Source organism: Pleuronectes platessa, chromosome 9 (genome assembly GCF_947347685.1).
Source record: "Pleuronectes platessa chromosome 9, fPlePla1.1, whole genome shotgun sequence".
Classification (NCBI taxonomy): Eukaryota; Metazoa; Chordata; class Actinopteri; order Pleuronectiformes; family Pleuronectidae; genus Pleuronectes; species Pleuronectes platessa.
Genome location: NC_070634.1, coordinates 13590363 through 13611850, shown reverse-complemented (window position 1 = coordinate 13611850; position 21488 = coordinate 13590363). Strand labels below are relative to the sequence as shown.

Sequence of the window (21488 nt, the reverse complement as noted above, 5' to 3'; positions counted from 1 at the left end):
TCATCACGACAGACTTGGGATGAGCTTGGAGAAGCAGAGCAATGACTAGACAAACACACACAAGTTTGTGCAGCTGTCCCTTTTAGGACTTTGCATTGACTTCCATTCATTGTGGACAGTCAAACCAAAACTTTACCCCTTCACCTCCAACCACAATTCATATCTTAGCCTGAGCCTTAACCAGGAACTCAGAAATTACACTTTGCCCCATTAGGACCAGGCTTTGGTCCCTATGAGGTATACTGGTCCTGACAAGGTAATTGCTAATAAGGTCCTAAAGATGCACAAAAACATACACACGCTGTATAATTCTTGTGTTTTCAAATGTGTCACTGGTTAAATGTAGTTGTCATTAAAATGTTATTCGTCAAATAAAATATACAATAGTGACAAAAATGTAGCTGCATCTGTTCAACAGTCCAAAACATTGAGATTACATTTAAAAAGTAGCCAATACTCACTAAAAGGTAGGAACAAGAAAGTTTAACAATTCAATAAATCAACAATCCAAATTGTCTCCAGTCACTTGAGCGCAGCTGAGCACCTGAGTTGCAAATCGTTTAGTTCTCTCTTCTCTGACCAATCTATGATATGACCAAGACATGTTGTGTATTAGCACAATGTTCTAATAAAGAATGTACTCATATTAAATCAATTGATTCGCTGTCTAATTATTCCAGAGCTTTAAACATGATGTGGATGTCCGTTGGTGGTTCATGAATCCATATTGCCATATGCATATATTATGATACTGTTATAATTCACAGCAGGTATATGTCTGGTGTATGGTGCTTGAAATGATAATTCAGGGCAAAAAGCAGGAGCAGTCTGAGCCATGCTGTTTCAATACCCATGCGAAAAACTGTCCTGTGTTGTTTGCATATGACTCCAGAAATTGCACAAGGCTATGTAGCAAATATATATATACAAACACACACACACAAGGTTACTTCTTGTGCGTACAGGAAAGACCCCAGGGTCATTCTTAGAAAGCAATAACCATTCCCCACAAAATGGACTTTAATAAATGAAATCCAGTGTGTGTGTCTGTGTGTGTGTGTGTGTGTTTGGATGGTCAAGTGGGGATATTGTTCAAAACCATTGTTTGTAGGGGGTTTAGGACTTTGATTAGACTTGGGTTAGGGTTAGGCTAAGGGTTGGCCATTTAGTTTGATGGCTGATTTATGGGTAAGGGGCTAGGGTATGCAATATACAAGGGTCCTCATAAATGTAGAAAGACCAACATATGTGTCTGTGTTTTTGTGTTGCCATTGTGCGAGTGTGGGAACATAAAAGAGCTGGAGGGGGTGAAGAAAATGAGGGTGAGAGGGGAGGAGAGCGGTGTGCAGGAAGTGGGTATTTCATGTCGAAATGATTGCCTGTAATAATTAGTCTTTGGCTCAGCACCATTTACTGAGAGAGAGGGAGGGAAGGAGGGAGAGAGAGAACTACAGGGAGGAAACAAGATTGAGTGAGTGAGCAAGAGAGAGAGATAGAGAGAGAACCAGCAAGAACGAAAGGAGATGGAACTCTGTGTGTGTGCGTTCGTGTGTGTGCGTGTGTTCCGTGGGCTCGGTTCCTCCAATCTTTCACTGGCGGTGACAGGAGATAAGATGATCAGCCGAATGCGCTACAAATCTGCAGCCTGCCAGCCTTTAGACAGCTCTGTCAGTGCAGCAATGCTACTGAACACACACACACACACACACACTTAGCCGTCTAGTTGTGTGTGTGTGTCTGTGTGTGTGTGCGTGCGCGCGCATGAGCACCAAAGCAACATTCATTTACAGCCTTAAACTTCATGTATGTAGACACACGAGAACACACACGAGAACACACACAAGCTCAGAGTATTTTCACCCACACGTACACACAAACCTGCTAAATCAACACAGGCATGAGCACACACACACGCACACACATGCACACACTCTAACAAGAGCCTACAGACAGCGAAGTGTCTAATTAAGACCCTGCACTTAGCAGAAAATGTGCAGACTGCCGTTTTACTCTGTGTCTGAAACAGGCTGCTGGGTATTGTAAAAATGTCAGCTCTTTCCAATGTCAGTTTCTTCAATAATTTTTCTCCCACCCATTCCCTCATTGATTAGTTTGCAAAAATAATTCTTTTATATTTTTTTTTCTATCAAACATTTGTCCGTTTGCTTTTAGTTGTTTGAGAATATGTTTGTCTGTGTTCACAGAGATAAATATTTAAAGGAACATTAATTTTCTTTGCACAAAAAGCAGCAACGGGACAGTAAAAACAGGTTTGTGCCAAATGATAAAACATTTCATTTTTGCTTTCACTATTAAATATCATCAGCCGCATAATCAATCTTTCAATATACAGTAGAATTACAGAGCTTTTTGTAAAAAGTAATGATGGAAAAAAAAACTGTCGAGTTAATCTCCTCCTTCCCTCGGCCAGTTTTGTGTCGGGTCTAAACAAATACACACTGCGTATGAATGGAGATGAAGGTGTGAGGTGGGGGCAGACTGGTTCCAGCAATATGAAGGATTTATGACATGATGTAAATGTACTGGTTACAGCTTTACAACTGTAACTTTTTACTGGTTTGCTCAGTCCTCTCCTCTCTGATAGTAGCCTTTATATCTTTGATATTTTGACTAGTGGTTGAATAGTTCAAGTAATTAAGATCAAGGCAAATTGAGGACTGATTCATTGAGAAAACAAATGAAGAACTAAGAAAATGTAATGTTTGTTGCTGCCCGAAACTCAATGAACACTGAACTGTGTGAGCAGCAGACTATCTACGACTGTCAATTAAAGACGGCATCAAGTACTTGACTATAGCTCATTCCCGTATAATCCATTTCCTGATGTCATAAAATTGTAAACAATTATAAGGTCATGTTTATGTAAATTACTAAATTAGGTTTTTATTTCATTTTCAGAAACAACAGCTTTGTGATAAATCATGTTTAGATTTCCCAAATCATATAAACAAAACAACAGTGGTCAAATTGTATCAAATCAAGGTTGATACTTAACAGAATCCCTGGCATGCAGCTACCTGTTGTTTTCCAATACTGAAGTCTGCTGGTTATATTCTTGACCAAGCAATTGATTGTATTTGATCAAAGAAATGTCCATCACCATTTACCGGAGGCCAAGGTGACATCTTCAAAATGCTCATTTAGTTTGACCATTGAAAACCCACAAATTTTAGAATATATTAAACTAAACACAAGCCACAAAACAGCTGAGTATTTGATAGTTTTGCTTGATGAAGATGATAAAATCATGAAAATGAAAGTGGTTTCTGCTCTAGCTTAATTGAATTATATGCACAACCTGCTCATTATCGTAATCATCGGAGGATGTGGAGGTTTTTATCTTGAAAACATTTCTGTCTACATAACAGATTGATTCTTATTGATTCTACGATGCAGCTAATAGATTCTCTCCATCTTCACCCTCACCCTCACAGACACACACAGATATACACAAACACACACCAAGGACCCACCCAACTTGCCTGTGTACTCTATCATCTCTCAAGGGCATGCATGAGAGCAAATACACACCTACACACACACAAACAAAGCCAGGATCTTGTCGCACTATAGTGGGGCAAACCATACCTCTCTCTGCTGCCAGACTCACTGTAAGCTCTGCTCTTTGATAAATGTTTGACACACACACACACACACACACACTCACAATTAGAAGTTGTATCACACAAACCAACCCACATCGCATCTTTAAACAAACCACAAACCCTCAGCCCTCCCTAAAGCAAATATAATTTCATCATTTGGCGAGCGACAGACAGACAGTTAAACACTGAGGATTCCTGACTACTTTATCTAATTATATCTGTGCACACACGCACACAGCCTATCTGGATCTGCATGTGCTGTAAAGATATATTCAGTTCACACCATGCCAGTTCAAGTTTGACTCAACAGTTCAGACAATACTCAGCTTTGGGAAACTGGAGCTTCTATTACAAATGAACTGCTCAACTAGAACAGTTCTCCACAAGAGAACCCGTCGCTCTTTCTGCTCATTATTGCAGCTAAAAATTACATTGTAGCATTTCAGTGTGTGTGTGTGTCCGTCTGTAGCCTTTACAGCCGTCTAGTATTTTGGCAGAGACGAGTGGAAGGACTCGTAGTGACGAGTGACAGCATGTTAGTGGTGAGTGGAGAGCTGATATCTTCCCCACCAGACCACACACGTCTTGCTTTAACATTATTTAAGGTAAATAGTATTCGTCGACCTATTGGTCTGGTTCACTCAGTGTGTGATTTGTTAATCCTCATATTGACTGTGCTGCTTTAACCCATTAAAAATGTACCCATTGTTAAAATGAAATGGTTAATTGGTATTTTATAATGTGCCAGGCACTCGTCCATTCTTAATAGTATTTTTCAATGTTATGGGTTAATGAGTGTTGGAGCAGAGGCAGGAAGTGACAAATTAACTCTGCTGAGTAGATCATGTGATGTTTACAGCAACCTGACATCGACGTCATTTCTTAATTTTTTTTAAATTTTTGTCTACAGACATTGTACTAGGAGGCCAGGCAGATAGAGTCTGTAGAAACTGCGGAGCATCTCACTCAGACATGTTCACACATGCGTCCAGTGCATATCTGAAAGCAGCTATAGAGACACATTTTAGACTAATTTAGCAGCTTCTCCAACTGGGGACAAAAGCTGTGTCCCCAATTGGGGATAAGCAGATATTTGGAGTTGGTGGTTACGTTTGAGTGTTAGGTAGGCTAAGTGTTAGGCAAGCAGTGGATTTGGCAAGTCTCCATTAAGTGAATACAAGTGTATGTAAATGTCCCCCAAGTGACCTGCGACTGTGTGTGTGTGTGTGGGGAGACAGAATTACAGTAATGAGAGCTCTGTGTCAGCCGCTCCTCCCGTCTACCCCCCGTCTGCTGATTACGGTCTGTTTAGATAGTTCACTCATGCACGCACACGCACGCGCACAAAATCAGGGTCACTGACCCACCAATGACCATGTAATTAATAAACCCTTCCCTCTCTTATTCTTCCCTCACTAATCTTTCTCAACCCTTCATTCCAACCACGTACACACCACCAAACCAAACAAGCAACACACAAATTTAGAAACACACCGTGCCACCCAGCCACCCATCCTCCCCACACACACACAGTGGCAGGCTCATCAGCGTTAATCCCTTCCCTCAGTCTTTTTCCTGCCATCTAATCCAACATCTATCAGAATCCAGCCACCTTCCCTGCAACTAAGCCGTGCTATTTCTAGACAACATCTATTTGTGTGTGGGGAGATAATTGGGGCCTGTAACTCTGTGTGTGTGTGTGTGTGTGTGTGTGTGTTAAGGGCAGGCATCAGATTGGGAGTGTGTCTGAGTGGGTCAGTGTGTGTGTGTGTGTGTCTGTCTCTGTGGGAGTTCGGCTCATGTTTTCCCTGCAGGGTGAATACGGTAACAAGTGGGTCCAGTTACATGAAGGTGTAGCCTGTGATCCGATGTGGGCCTGTGTCCTGACCCGTCTGCTGTTGGACTAAACAAGGACACCGATAATCCCTCTGACCACAACATGTCTGCTCCTTTCTTCTGGCAAGACTTTTTTTAGCGTCACATTTGTTAAGAAACTGGCATCTGATGGCTTCTCAGAGTTACACCATTATAGAAAGAATCTTATTGTGCTGATCGCAATGTTTAAGTTAATGTAAAAACTCCTGCTCTGGTTGTTAAATGAGCTGATGGAAGGTTTTTCCTCCATTTAGAAAGTGGGGTGCCAGTCAGAGTCCAGTCTGACAATATTATTATTATTATTATAAATGAAAAGGAGTCACTCTTTCAACCCACACAAAACATCAATGAACCAGGGACAAGAACCCCCCCCCCCCCCCCCCTAAACAGCACATTCAGAAGAAAACAGGCAGTACGTGATTAAGTTCCTGTATTAAGGTGCATAAATTAAAAAGCAGCAAGCACAGCAAAGTGAGTGTGCGAGTGAGCGCGTGCATGAACAGGAAATCCAGTCCATTCCAGGATTTCCAAAAGTTTAAATGTATTATAATTAACCATAAATAAAAAGAAAACAAATTCAACCAAATATGTAGAACAAGAATTTAGAAAATATCTAAAAGGTCTGCATAGCAGCTACGTCAGAGACCATGGCTTACAGTGCCTTGCATAAGTATTCACCCCCCCTGGACTTTTTCCCATTATGTACTGTTACTAACTGGAATTCAAATAGACTTAAATAAACTTTTTCCCGTTTGATCAACAAAACATGCATAGTACTTTGGAGGTGCAAAATAAATTTTATTGTGACACAAACAATAATGAGAACAAAAAAGTTGACATCTGTTGGGTGCATAAGTATTCATCCCCCTGTGTCAATACTTGGTAGAACCCCCTTTCGCTGCAATTACAGCTGCAAGTCTTTTGGGGTATGTCTCTACCAGCTTTGCACATCTAGAGATGGAAAGGTTTGTCCATTCTTCTTGGCAAAAAAGATGAAGCTCAGTCAGATTGGATGGAGACCGTCTGTGAACCGCAATCTTCAAGTCTTGCCATAGATTCTCTATTGGATTGAGGTCTGGGCTTTGACTGGGCCATTTTAAGACGTTAACATTCTTTAATCCAAACCATTCCTTTGTAGCTCTGGCTGTATGTTTAGGGTCATTGTCCTGCTGGAAGATGAACCTCCGCCCCAGTCTCAAGTCTTTTGCAGACTGCATCAGATTTTCTTCAAGGATTTCCCTGTATTTGGCTCCATCCTTTCTCTTTCCCTCTATTCTGACCAGTTTCCCTGTACCTGCTGAAGAGAAGCATCCCCACAGCATGATGCTACCACCACCATGTTTCACTGTTGGGATGGTGTGCTCAGGGTGATGGGCAGTGTTGGGTTTTCGCCACACATAGCGTTTTGCATTGAGGCCAAAAAGTTCAATTTTGGTCTCATCTGACCAGAGCACCTTCTTCCACATGTTTGCTGTGTCTCCCACATGGCTTCTGGCAAACTCCAAACGGGATTTTTTTATGGATCCCTTTCAACAATGGCTTTCTTCTTGCCACTCTTCCATAAAGGCCAGATTTGTGGAGTAGACGACTAATAGTTGTCCTGTGGACAGATTCTCCCACCTCAGCTGTGGATCTCTGCAACTCCTCCAGAGTAACCATGGGCCTCCTGGTTGCTTCTCTGATTAATTTTCTCCTTGTCCGACTCTTCAGTTTGGGTGGACGGCCTCCTCTTGGTAGGTTTGCGGTTGTGCCATATTCTTTCCATTTTCTTATGATGGATTTTATGGTGCTCAGAGAGATGTTCAAAGCTCTGGATATTTTTTTATAACCTAACCCTGCTTCATATTTCTCCACAACTTTATCCCTGACCTGTTTGGTGAGCTCCTTGGTCTTCATGATGCTGTTTGTTCAGTAATGATCTCCAACAAACTCTGAGTCCGTCACAGAACAGGTGTATTTATACTGAGATTAAATTGCAGACAGGTGGACCCTATTTACTAATTATGTGACTTGCAAATGTGACTTGTGAATGCAATTGGTCGCACCAGATCTTTGTTGGGGGTTTCACAGTAAAGGGGGTGAATACATATGCACTCAACACTTTTCAGATTTTTATTTGTAAATAATTGTGAAATCCATGTAATATTTCCCCCCACTTCCAAATGATGCACTATTTTGTGTTGGTCAATTACATAAACTCACGATGAAATAAATTTTAATCTGTGGTTATACCATGACAAAATGTAGAAAAGTCCAAAGGGGGTGAATACTTATGCAAGGCACTGTATATATCGGACGGGGGTCTACAATTGACGATTGCTGCAATTAAATATGATCAAGTGATTTGCTTCGCTTCAGTTAATCTCACAGGTAAAAAAAAAAAGATTAAAAAAGAAATGCATTTATTTTTTCTATTTTATTTGATGATGCTCTCGTGGGTCGAATGTATGGCTTTGTTAATATGACTTGAATCACAATTGCGTGAAATTTGCATAAAATGAGTTCTGAAAAAAATCAGTAGGCAGCAGTATTGTCATTTTCCGGCATGAGCAGTACAAGTTTACTGGCATTTGTATGTCAATCATAAATGAGCCAAACAACCAATTAACAGGTACTCGTCTGCCAGAGTCAACATACGTCCAACAGTTTTGTGTAAACATTTCTATTAGACATTCTGTTCCAGCAGTGTTTGCCATTGTTATGGTTACAGTGTTAGTTTTCAGTTGTAGTCATGTACAGAGATTTAATCTGCTGTGTTTTTTGTGCTCACTGGAGAAGCCGGTAGCAAGGTGAAACAAGCTTTCCTGGAAACCTGAACCGGGCCTGCTCAAACAGCACAATGTGGAATAGAAACTGGGAGATGCAGATGGAATCACAAGCTCGCTCTTGCTCCCAATCGTGTTCTTAATCTCATCACGAATTTATTGTTTATCTTGCTCCCTGGTTCTTAGTTCCGGCTCTTGTCAGGAGAGTGAGGCTCCAGGTGTTTTGTAACACGAGGTGGAACGTTGAACTGCTGCCAGGGGAGCTGTTCACACTGTCACTACCAACAGAAGTTTGGTTTGAAGGTTTAGTTGCAGGGAAACTGCAAACACTTTCGAACAAATTTATTCAGAAGGTGATAATCTTGGGTTTCCCTCCTATTCACTGAGCACACATGCTATTTCAAGACTCTATGCCTATTTCAAGAATCATCCTTTATTGGAAATTCAATAAAAATCCAGATAAAAGCACAAAATATGTCAAAGAGGTGGTCACAGTTGGCAAGTGCTGGATAGGTGTGGGTGTGTGGGACCTGATCTGGCAGTGGTTTATAGTTCATGTGGTGGCACTGGATGATTGTCATCACATCAGGAGACATTTAGTAGAACCTGGGTTAAAATAATCTGCACAAAAAGGTGAAAAAATACCTGCACAATTCTCTTTCCTATTAATATCCATGAGACCAAATTATTAGTAAAAATATAAAGCTCTAAATACATGTCCTAATATTGGAAAGTGTTTCTCTACGGAAAATGGCTCTCGAAGGGACATTGCATATCCTGCTCAGGCTGTTTATACCTCAATGCTGATCACTTTGTATGATGTAATAAATCAATTTCGTAAAGAGATCATGATGGAGGCTGGAAGTCATTATCCCTCCATATGATCATAAATAAGTTTTCAATCTACAGTGATACAGAAATAAAAATGCATTCATAAAAAGTACTTTTTACTTTTCTGATTTCTCTGTGTCTTCTTTTTGACCCATCCTTATTCATCTGGAAATACCATCCCAAGTAATAGTCCCCCGAAATGTACACACACACACAGGGGTAGAAACAGACCCCTTCTGGAGCGGCTATGCTGGCGAGCAGGGTAACAATAAATATAAAAGAAGTTTAAAAGGGGGACAGAAAGGAGGGAGGGGAGATTCTGGCCAGTTGAATCAAAGCTGGATGAGAGACGAGTGAGGGGGTGGGTACTCTGTGAAGGTGTGCCAAGGGAACAGAGAGGGAGAGACAGAGAGAGAGAAAGGAGAGAAAGAGACTGGGACAGAACAGCCAGCACAAATCCCACATTCAAAGGCATTCTAGGCACATTCCTGCACATCAAACACAGCGCAGAGTCATGCAAAAAGAGTGGCTAGCGTTATATACACAAAATAATATATGCATACTTCTTTCCTTAAGGGAAAAGACAGAACAAATATATATATATATACACACACATCTGCAGTGGTCCAAAAATCTGAGCCAAGAAAGTTAGCATAGCTTTGCGTTATCTCAGTCAGAGATTCGACTGCATATGTGCGTGTGTGTGTTTGTGTGTCTGTACACACATGTAAGACAGGAAAGCAAGAAAGGACGTGAAATACAGTGTGTTGTATCTGGCTCAGCTTTTGACTCAGCGCAATGCAAGGTCATCTGGTACCCCGCTGCTGCGATCAATCAAAAACATTTCTGCAGGTAACTTTACAACATGATTTGAAAATTCTCTATGTTGTTCAAAATATTATAAACCTCTGTGCATAGTTTTTGACATGTGCTAACTCTTCAAATTCATGGATCTGTTCCACAAAGTGGACTTCCTGGATTAAAGTCATCATCTCAGTGGACAATGTGAAAAAGTTATACCTGTGGTACTGGGTCTGCAGGAACTGAAACTCCTCCTTGATGCGGTCCAAGGTTTCTGGGTAGGTTAGTTTCAGGGACTGGGGCGCCCCCGATGCTGCCGCTGCTGCTGCAGCAGCAGCTGCCACCACTGAGACAGAGGACCCAGGGGGTGGCTGCAAAGGTGCCTGAAAAGAGAAGAGATACCATGCTTAGTGGGGGAGTAACAGATCAGTTTGGTACGTTCCTCAGGTAAGGTTTGGTACTCATCGGTACAACGAAAACAAGAAATACATTAGTTACATAACTGCTTATTTTATCTTATTTCTTAAACATTGTTTACTTTAAAACGTGTTCTCGCAGCAGAGCATGGCCCCTTTTCTGCCTCCCTTCAGCATATTTTTCACAGTGTGTGGATACCAGACGTGGTCAGGCTGTGTTCGGAAAAATTCGACTGAGAAAGGATGTTAATACCTACCAGTATGTGATAATTCCAAAAAACAACAAGTGTTAACATTCTATTTCCAAATTTCGACAACCTTCAACCAAAGGGTGAGTGGTTTTATGTGAAACGTGGCTATTTTGATGAGGTAATGGAAAAGCTCCACTCAAGCTGTTTCAACCATGACGAGAAAATATGTACCTGACCACCAAATCTGTACGCGCTTACCACCATGCCTGTGGAACCATTGTGAGGGGCTGTCTATTATTGAGACACTGCCGTCACTAGCAGGCGCAGATGTGAATGGGTCACCAACTTGGAGGGGGAGGGCGGAGTGTACAAGGGCCTCTTAGCCAAATGAGCACACTTTGTCTTATTTCAAGTCTGAGTAGAATAAAGACATAAAAAAAAGAAAGAGCAGTGGGAGGGAGAGAAGTGGAGTAAAAAGACCCCATCATGGCTGAAGACCCCTGCCAACCCCTGTGCTTAGTCTCCCTTCTCGACAGGGTCCAGAGCAATTAGGAGACTACAACCACAGAGGTAATGCTGCAGGACAGGCAGACAAAAGGGGGCTGAGAGCCGGACTAGGAGAGTGGGGGGGCTGTCCGTCTGTCTGTCTCTTTGGCTCTCTGTCAAAATAACAGAGAGCAGAGGCCGACTGGGCCTGGGACAGTGGGTTCCACAAGCTTATCAATGGTGAATATGACAGTGAGGCTGAGTGATAGTAATGTACCATAATTTCTCTTGCAGAGAGGCACTAGTCCTAATATGACTGTTAGTTTAACGGAAGCCAGTCTGGTCATTGATTCAAAAACTCTTTTGCTCTTTTTCAGTTTGTGATGGGAGATCCCAAAAAAATGGCAAATGTAATTGTAGGCGGTTAAGGTATTAAGATTTAATTTTTACAAAAGATTTAACATCGTTAAAACTTAATTTGGCTAAATTATTTAATCTGATAAAACCCTACGCTGTGAGGGTATTTCCTAATCAAGAGTTCTAAGAATGAACCTGTGAGCTACAGAGCTTCCTTTCAAAGAATCAATTTTTTTTTTTTTTAAATGTCACATTAATATTAATGAACAAACAACTTAATCACAACATCAATCAACACTTATGCCAAAAATAATGTGTTGATAATGTGTAAAATGAATCAGGAGCATTTTAGCATCGTATAAGAAGTAATCGCCATCCTGACAATGCATATCACACGACCATTCAAGGACTCATGGCATATGTGTGTTTGCCGGTCTTCTTTGCCATTACTGCTAACTTGCAGAAAATACCAGAAACAACGAAAGCAGTGGTGCCAAATTAGTGCAGGGATTTTCTTCTTGGAACAACAATGAGGAGGAACTGTGACCAAAAGCTTTGCATTCACGGCTGGCAATCGATTTCCAATCAGGAAGCAAATAACGTTGACTGTATCATCATATGAATAATGTTTCCTCCATTTGGGCTCCTCCACGCTGAAATGCAGCTCAAGCTTTGTCAAAAAAAAGCTGGACCACAAGCAAGTGTTTGTGATTTAGGGTCCCCAAAAACTCTGGACTAACTTATGAGGCAGGCGACGTCTTAAGATGGATGGAGGGTAAAAACTGGACCGATGAGATGAATGAGCCTAGTGAGGAAGTCAGAAGTATACAGAAAAGAGAAAGATAGAGAGGAAGTGTTGTGAAAAGGGATGGAAATAAAATAAAGGAGAAAGGGGCAGAAAGCGAGCACGGAAAAAAAGAAAGGAGAATAAAGAAAGGAAAGAAAAAGAAGATGGGAGAGGGGGCTGTGGCCTCATTGTTCCTCTTTCTAACAAGCTGCTCTCAATCTGTCGGCCAGATTCGCCTCCTAGAGCAGAGACAACCACGCACACACTCACACACCTCTTTTCCCTTGCATGCACAGCTCCACCATTATGCACACTCACCCCCACAATAATACACATGCACATTTTGTCAGGCTTGCTCACACACACCCACACACACCTTTTCTCACACACAACCCATGATTAAAAACACACACTCTCCCTCCCCTCCTCTTTCACACAACACACACGCACAGAGCAATTACTCTTCACAGGAGGAAAAAAAGAGCACCAAGGCCATTTTATGGGAGGATGGAAGAAGAATGAAATGAAAGACTATCTTTCTTCGCTCTCTCTCTCTCGCTCATCACTCCTTTCCCTCCCATTTCTTTTTAATATTTTTCAGGGATTTTCTTTTTTTTCTACTTCACAGCCATGTCGCCGGAGGACAGGTTAGAGATGGGGCAGAGCCTCCTGCTGAAATGGATGATGCTAGTGAGCTGGTCTATTTCCTGACCCTCAAAGGAAGAAAGAGAGGATGTATAATAAGATATATAATATTAAATATCTTAGGTGAAAGAAACAACCACTGTTTGCTGTCTTGGCCACTCGGGACACAACACACAACCCCAGTCTGCTGGTTAGGATTTCTGTTGTGATGATTCACACCAGACTGGACGCATGTGACAGATGCTCCCTTGAAACACGGGCAAAGCATACATCAAACCTCAGCATACAACCTCTTTAAATCACACATGAAACACTGCCATTAGTTTGTTCCAACTCCTGATCTGGCAAATAGCTGAGCAGGCTTTAAAGTGAGAGGTCAGGTCGCTGCACTGACCTGTTGACCTGTGGGAATGAGTCTAAACTGAGCCTCACCTGATAATCCCACAGTCAGTTATTCCATCCCTCTCGGCTTGAAAGCAAACAAGAGACATGCCGTTTGCCCTTGAACAAAGCTTACATAGGCTGAAAATCACGGTTACACAATTACAGCAGGATCTTTTTCTGAGGGAGGACTGCGTGAAGCAGTTCGGCTTGAGGAAGGAAAGCTTGTCTCCAATAGGATGATCTGATTATTTAACTGTTTAGATCAATCGGCGGTGTGGTGCGCATAGGGCCTGAGCAGCAGCCAAGCGTCGCGCCTATCTGTCCCGTTCTAGAAAACCAGCCGAGGAAGCTACAGGCCAACATTAGGGGTTAAAGGCCACAAGGTCAATGATGAAAACCCAGATATGACCCTGTTGCATCAGATGTACGCACACACACGTTCAACACTAATCTCTCCCTTATCCCAGGAAGGCACAAGTCAATTGCGATGATTAAATGAGGGCCTGATGATGAGGGGATGAGAGCGAGAGTGAAGGAGTCATCTATGGGGATAGAAATTATTTAAATCAAATCCCACATCCCTTTGGTGGGAAAGGTTATTGAAGACAATCAGGTAAGGCTGTTTTAAAACATGCTAGCTGCTGCACAACTGCTGGGAAACCAAACACAGCACATAAGAGATCAGGGTACATGTTCTGCACAAACATTCTATCCAAGGTCAGATGCAACAACATCCATGAATGTAAAGATTCGTACAAACGTAAACATCTGCGCACCAACTTTGTTCTGATGTGAATGGACCACTACAAGTGTGGCATTTATTTCTAATTACACTGCAAGCAACAAACCACTATGACCTCACATCCTCGCTCCAACCCCCTCCTGCCGCCATTAAAATCAACAGGCATACACACACGTGCTCAAAAAACAAGACTGCTCTCTTATACATGGCCCCTGCACACACCATGTGGTTGTGTGCACAACCGTTTTCCACAAGTATTTACAAGCACACGTGGACTTGATTGAATTCACACAGGATGGCTACGTCAAGAACATTAGGAATCCACAATATGGGTCTCAATCGTTGCTGCCCGCACTGACCCACAGTGATACGTGGTTTTTCTAATGGAACTGAAATGGGGCCATCACTGTTATGATGTGGTTGTGCGAGCAGGGGAATATTGGGTTCACTAAAATGAACACTACTGTGTTTCCTTATCAAGGCTGCAGGGGATGTGGGGAGGAAGAGAGATGACTGGATGATTTCTCACAGTCGCCTTCCTTTCCCTGCCACACAGCATACAGCAACAAAGACAGAAAGAGTTCGTCAAAAAACACACAACCTGAGCGGTTGCCACAGTTTTGTTTTTTCTATGACGTTCCGCTTTTGAAATGCTGAATCTAATTTTAGGCAGAGAATTTCATTTATAGTTAAACTACAGTTGCAAAGAAAGTAGCCACAGGTCAACATGAAATGAATGTCTGTTAACACAAGAGGTTGGGGTTTAAACGGCTCTTTGAGACTAACATGACAACGCTAATATGCTCCCATTTAGCAGATCATATTTTTATATATAGCATTTATTTGTGAATTACTACTCTAACTAAGGCTGATGGGAGTAGCATTAGTAACACAGGCATTTAGTCAAAAACAAAGTGTGACACAGACAAATATTTATATTAAAAATGTATTAAACCTGTTAGGAAGACAAACTGTTTATAAATAAGGATTGCTCCCCAAAGCATCTTGATTGCCACCTGGTGGTTGGCTCGAATAAAGGTCATAAATCCTGCGTCTTCCATGTTAATGGTTGGAGCTGGACCAAATTAAAAAGTCAAAGTAGAGGTCAAATATAAATTTCCCAAAGCTGATCTATGATTTAAGGTAATTCTTATCAAATTAATTCATGTGTTTATTTTTCGGATGAGTTTAGTTTTAATTTCGTATTTGATATGAATATATTGATGCTATTAAAATGGGACAAAGCGTCATAATTGACTGCTGAGACTGACTCGTTGTGATTGGTCAAGGGCAAGTGTTGGCGTATCCAGCTACTGTTATTCCAACTCTCGATTGCTGCTGCGCATATTTTAGCTCATAATTTTGCAAGGTGCATACTCTGGATAGTCAGAGGAAGTGAAAACGCTGTGGCTAAAAATATCTTTGCTGAATGTTGAGATTAGTTTGTTTTATTCTTTTCATCTGAGCTCGATCTCTCCGTCTCCTTCAGCTGGGAAGATGCTCTGCTGCTGCCTCCTTCATAAAGCTCAGCCCATTAGTCAGGCCACTAATTACACTGCTTACCCACAGAGTCAATCATCAGAGTAAACACCCACCGAGCTCTCTCCCTCTCTCCCTCTCTCATTTGAATACCACCAAGGACGCTGTGACAGGAGGTCTAACTCAGGGTAACATAACTGAATGTGTGTATCACTGCGAATCCACCCACACATGCCGAAAACGCCCCCCAAGTCCGAGGGCCAGGAAACGTGTCAGTACACAGCCATCAGAAGGGTTTGAATTAAAAGCACCTGATACCAAATGATTCCAAAACTACGGTCAGGATTCATTAGTGATTTGCATTGTTAAAGCACCATGCAGTAGAGAAGGAAAGGCACTGGTCCCCCCCCCCCCCCCCGCCCCCATTTCCTACAAGTCCCCCCACCCAAATTAGCAATCTGCGTGGCTACATGCGAGAGAAATGGGCTCGTAATCTCCCAATGATTTCTGCACTTAGAGGGGAGGGGCTGCCAGGCACCTGTTTCATTAGCGCCACCACTACTCCCCCCTTCTCTCCTTCCTCCCGCATGCCCCGTTATTCAAATTTCCCTGCTGTCAGCCCACATTAGCGAAGAGCCACAGTTTGCCTGTCAGCTGGCTTAATTGCTGGAGGTGCCTTCTTTTATTAGGTAACCCCCTCAGCTCATTTGTTCCTTCCACTGAGGCGCACCTCCACGACAGCTTGTGTAAACCTGAAATCCCTTCAGCCTCGTTTCCTTCATTTTCTTTTGCCTCCCTCGGTCTCTTTCTCTCACTAATTCGCTCCTGAGCATAGCAGGCGAGCTCCTGATCGATAAGACACTCTCCACGCCGGACAACAGTGGTGATAAAGACCTAAAAGCATGCTAGGACTCAGTGTGTGCGTGTGTGAGTGCGTGTGCGTGTATGGGGGGGGGGGGGGGGGGTGTTTTATGCTAGCTCTGAGGATGAGGAGAAGAAAGCATCTCATCTCAGTCACTCATTTGCCCTCCACACAACACTCTGTCTCTTACCTGCCTTTATTTAGCTCACGGAACAGACTCATTAGGGAAGACGACCTCCTAGATGAAGATACAGGTCATGGCCGCACTTGGAGGTAAGTTGAAAACCCAAAAAAAACAACCTCCCTTGCATATTAAGTCACACAGCTGGTTTGTGCTATATGTCCCCAAATCAGACCGTTTCCTTCCCCATTTGTGCTAAAAACAAGAGGGATGGAGAAAACTGTTTTTCAACAAAAAAAAGGCATTTGATTGTCAAGTTATCTGAGACAACGGATCATGACGTGAATCTGGCTTTGTTTTGTGGCTCCCTCCGTTCCTTCAAGCTTCATGCAAACACAGTCCTCACAATGGCACTTGGCTGAGGAGGAGCAAATAGCGAGGTCATGTGGGCTGCATATGCTCAGAGTTTAGCAATGCTTAATGGCTATTGTTTAGGCCTTGAATGATGAGTACAGTAACAGAGCAACAACTTCTACTTGCACAAGTGCTGCTGGTGCTTGAATATAAGATAAAAACCTGTACTATGGCAACTCAGAAGAGACAGGCCTACATTTAAACATCAAATGAAAATGATTAATTATCAAATTGAATCTACCCAACTTTATATTATAAATATACCACAGCGTACTGAAACTGTGTGTAAATATGGTAACTAAACAAGTTCAAACCAAGTAAAACAAGGAAGCAGTTCTGAAAAATATAATGAACGCTTACAATGGACTGTCTGGTTGGAAACCAGATCAGTGATAGTCAGATAGTAACAGCACCATGTGTTCCTTTCCTACTAAAAGATTATGAACAGATTTGAACCTTCGGCAAAACCACATAAATTAAAAAAGGTTATCAATACTCATTTTCAAACGAGAGCTGCATTTTTGATAGCCATTTTAAACCAAGTGGTCTGAAGAGGATGAATATGGAGGGCTTGGAAGGGAATTCAGAGCAAGGCCACGTTAACATCATGCAGAGTGAGAAAAAAAACACAGCCTCTCATTCGAACGATGGAAGGGTGTTAACGTAAGGGAGACTATTGAGGGGGTGGGGTCATCCAAAGTAACGTTGCCTCATGTAGCAAAAAAAAAGTTGAATCTCTTTTGGCTCTTGCTACAATGTGACATCAATGTTCATTCAACTGGACGCCCCGGGTTTTCTTTCATTGTCACAGGTATATAAAACCACACATCCTCAGAAATGCAGCCCCTGCACTCTTTCCAGCTGGACTTTTTTTTCCAACTGAACAATTCACAGACTCTTGCCACTGCATCATGCGGCAGTGTCGGTGAGGAACGTGTGGTCTCATGCATCTTTAACTCGGTTACAGAAAAAAAAAAAGCTGAACCGGATTCGACTATTTTGTCGCACAATGCTGCATCTTTTAGGACAACCTCCTCTCAAAGCGCCCCCCAGCACAGCTCCCTCATTGAGTAGATAAGAAGGGCTGCATTTTTCCTACACAGGGTGAGTCTCTGTCTGAACACAGCCGAACAGATCACCCCCCAATAGTAGCCTCTTGACAAACCCCTCCCCCAATACTCAGCTTTGTTGAGAAGAAAATGGTTGGTAGAGGGCTATTGGAAATATTAGCAATCTTATTATGAACTTTGAGCAATCTCGATGATGAATTTATTATACTTTGATTAACTCTTACAGGCCAGGTCTTAACAAACACTTGTGAGGTTTATAAATGTCACAATTTGCTCCTTGTGAATACATGCCCAACCTTAATTTCAAGCGGGTAAAATGTGTCATTGTTAACATGGTTAGCATCGTTGCCGGCTAAGAAAACAGACGATTATTTTCTGATTAGATTTCAATCCTAACTTCTACTTTGATATTTGGCTTTCTTCTTCACTTGTGGATGTGTATCCAGTACAGTCTTGCAATGTGGCAGATTTGACAGAACCCTAACAACCTAAGAGAGCCAGCCATGTCCCATACACATCTCAGCTAGTTTACAGCTGGCATCAGGCCGGATCCCAAAACCATCTGGGCACATACAAGGACCTCAAGTGTTTCCAGAAACTTTTTTTTTTTAAATGCCGTGTTTACAGCCCCATTACATCTGCGGGTGTAATCAGATTTTAAGGCTCTGATAGGGAGAAGTTGGCTCATGTGTGTACTGTATTCCGTTTTTGTTAAATGTGCCAGTTGAGTGATTGGAAAACAGCTAAGTCTGTTGTGCTTTCTGCCATAGAGAGCATGTCATATGAACCTGTGTAATAGTAAATTGTAATAAGAAAAAATTTGGAACAGGTGATGAACTACATACACATGAGGAATCCACAATGGCGATACGAAGGTATAAACCGGTAGAATTACATGTGGATACTAATTAGTGTCTCCAAAGTGGGCATGTTAATTGATAACTAACATTTGATAAAAGACAACTCTATATTCTGTGATATATAGGCCATGGGTAACGGGATTTATGGGTCATATCCTTCACAGCGGACCATCCTCCGGTGATGACAGGTTACTGCGAGGCCAGCGTTTCAGATATTAAACAGTTTGCCTTGTTGAGTGGCCCTTCACTGCGAGGTGCAAACAACAGCTCCTGATGGCCTGGGACTTTTCGGGGGGGGGGGGGCTCGCATAGCACTGTCGAGATCTGCAAAGAGGTAGAATGGAAACGGGGCCGGCGGCCTAAACATTCTACCCAGACCCGCCGCAGTCTGCTCCTCTCACCCTGGGACGCCTGCCCATACATTAAGATGTGGTTTGGAGCTCTCACAGGAACACAGCGAGGAGAGGCTGGATGAGAGGGATTGGGTTTACAGTGCAAACCACAGAGCCACAGTCTGCCTCCTGCCCTGCCTTCCTGCAGTCAGCCATACTACATACACAGCTGCTGCTGGTGTGTGTGTGATGTTTGTGTATGTGTGGCGTGTTTGGATTGAGGGGACTCACAAGATCCTTTTATCGCTCAAAGGAAGTAGAGGCTGGAATAGAAGTTGCACTGCACGATGGTGGTGGGATTGAAGCAGTGTGCAAACACGCAGATGCTTCCAAAAATTAAAAGAATGTGTCCTTTTTGGATCTGAATGGATTTGTGAGAAGACTTCATTTAAGTGGGGCGCGCACATATTCACATTAAGTTTTACACACTCTGGTTTTCGGTGCATGGACGGGACATGAATATCCAAACACAGTCAGGGGCGGGGTGAAGGACGGCATGGCTGAGGGACGTAGCTGAGGGTTAGGCAAATGAGCAGGTCTTAATTGATACTTCACACCGCTGGAGGACCAGTGTTTATGTATTTCAGTCTACTCAAAAGCTCTCCACCTAACTCAGCTAAAACAAATTAAAGCCACGCACTCACACAGATCTATCTGACAACCTGCCGGTCGTTTCTGTTGTCATTCTCACACACATTACAGAGCATTTGGGCATTAGCGGCTGTCTCCTTGCTTTCAGTCTACCCACCCTTGATATGACTGAACAGAAATAAAAAAGCAGATTTCTTTTCTTTCTTTTTTTTTTAGAACAATGAGTGGCACTTGAGAAGGGCAGACCATTGAGTGATGGTGTCAACAAGCCGGGCTGACTCACTACCCCCTCCCTCCTCGCAGCACATGAGGAAGGGACAAACACACTTCATCATCTGGGTCAACTCCACCACCAGAATGGAGCTGGAAGGAGGCTCCATGTTTCCAACCCCATATGGAGGAGGTGGCGGCCACCAAGGACACGAGATTCACACACACACACACCGACACTGGGCAAAGTTAAGGTGCCTCGATAAAACAAATAAATTCTGCCCGACCTTCACTGGACATGGATTTCACCGGGCGTTTACATAAATACTCATGAGATGTGAAGTTGCACTATACAGCGCACTACAAAGGACTCCCCCGGAAATACATTTAATAAGATAAACAATTCCTAAACACACACACACACTTTCTTTATAGAGGCTAAACAAATACTATGTGGTTTATTGTGTTTAATAGTGATTCCGGTTAGGAAACAATAACCGCGTTCAAAAATGCGTGAGGACTGTGAGATAGACGCGTAGCCTTCTTACCGGTGGTCGGTTTTGGGGAAACATTGTAGCCGCCGCCGACTTGTGCGTCTCAGTGTTTCTTCTCTTTTCTTCCTTCCGCCTTCTTCTTCTTCCCTTTCGGGGCGGAGAGCCTCGTCGAGAACCGCGAGCCGGCGAGAGGTACCTACTGCTATTGTGGCGCTCACAGAGGCATTTGGCCCGGTTTCAGAGGTAATGGCAGCGCTAGGCTCGGCTCGCTCATTCCTCGCTTCCAAGACTCCTTTGTTCTGGGTTATATCTCCAGCAGCCACCGCAGCGCACCGCACCGCACCACCGCAGCGCAGCGCACTCGACGCGGACAGGAGAGGAGGAACACCCGGGGTCCAGGGGGGAGCTCGCTCGCTCTCTCACGCGCTCTCTCTCTTCTCGGCTCCTCAACTTCCAGCGACTTCGACCGCTTTCTCCCTCTCGCTCTCTCCCTCTCTCCCTCTCTCTCCTCCTCTACATATATATAATTCTTCTTCCCTCGCCGTCTGTAGCGTGAAGGCCAGAGGGGGGCTAATGTGGTTTCTGCTTGTGGCTCCGGAGACTATGGCCACACCACCCAGCGCATTCAATGCAGCCGCAGCCTCCTTTTGTCTCGCTCGTTGGCCTGCACTTCTTTTTCACACAACACTCCCAGAGTCCCTCACTTCTCCCTCACCCCTCCTCCCTCCCTCTGATCCTCAATGGGACATAACATATGAGGAGCTTTTCTGGCGAGGAGTGGATGGGTGTGTGTGTGGGTGGGGGGGGGGGGGGGTCGCACCTAAAGACACGGATTGCTACCCCCACCCCCACAACCCCTCCACCACCACCACCACAAATTGTTTTATCAAAAATTGATAACCTTCTGCTTCTATTACAAATAACGGAATTTCTCCCCATCGCCTGTGAGACAATGCTCTTCTCCACACAGCCTCATGGTGTTTGCAGATCGGCCTTATTTACATGTTTCTCCTCTTGTTGTTGTTTTGCACTCGTAACGATGCTAATGAAAACACACGCGCACCCGATTAGGAGATTTTATTAATTTTA

General features: G+C 43.1%; 1 protein-coding gene across 1 annotated transcript in view; it reads right to left on the bottom strand.

Moving 5' to 3' along the window:
* tle2a (TLE family member 2, transcriptional corepressor a) overlaps window positions 1–21110 on the bottom strand; it is a 42055-nt gene extending 20945 nt beyond the window's left edge. Inside the window, exons 1-2 of the mRNA XM_053431253.1 lie at window positions 20454–21110; window positions 10118–10281 (exon numbers count right to left, since the gene is read on the bottom strand). Of these exons, the coding sequence (XP_053287228.1) occupies window positions 10118–10281; window positions 20454–20477 (188 nt within the window). The 5' untranslated portion in view covers window positions 20478–21110. The remainder of the gene's footprint in view (window positions 1–10117; window positions 10282–20453) is intronic.
* Window positions 21111–21488: the final 378 nt, after the last annotated feature.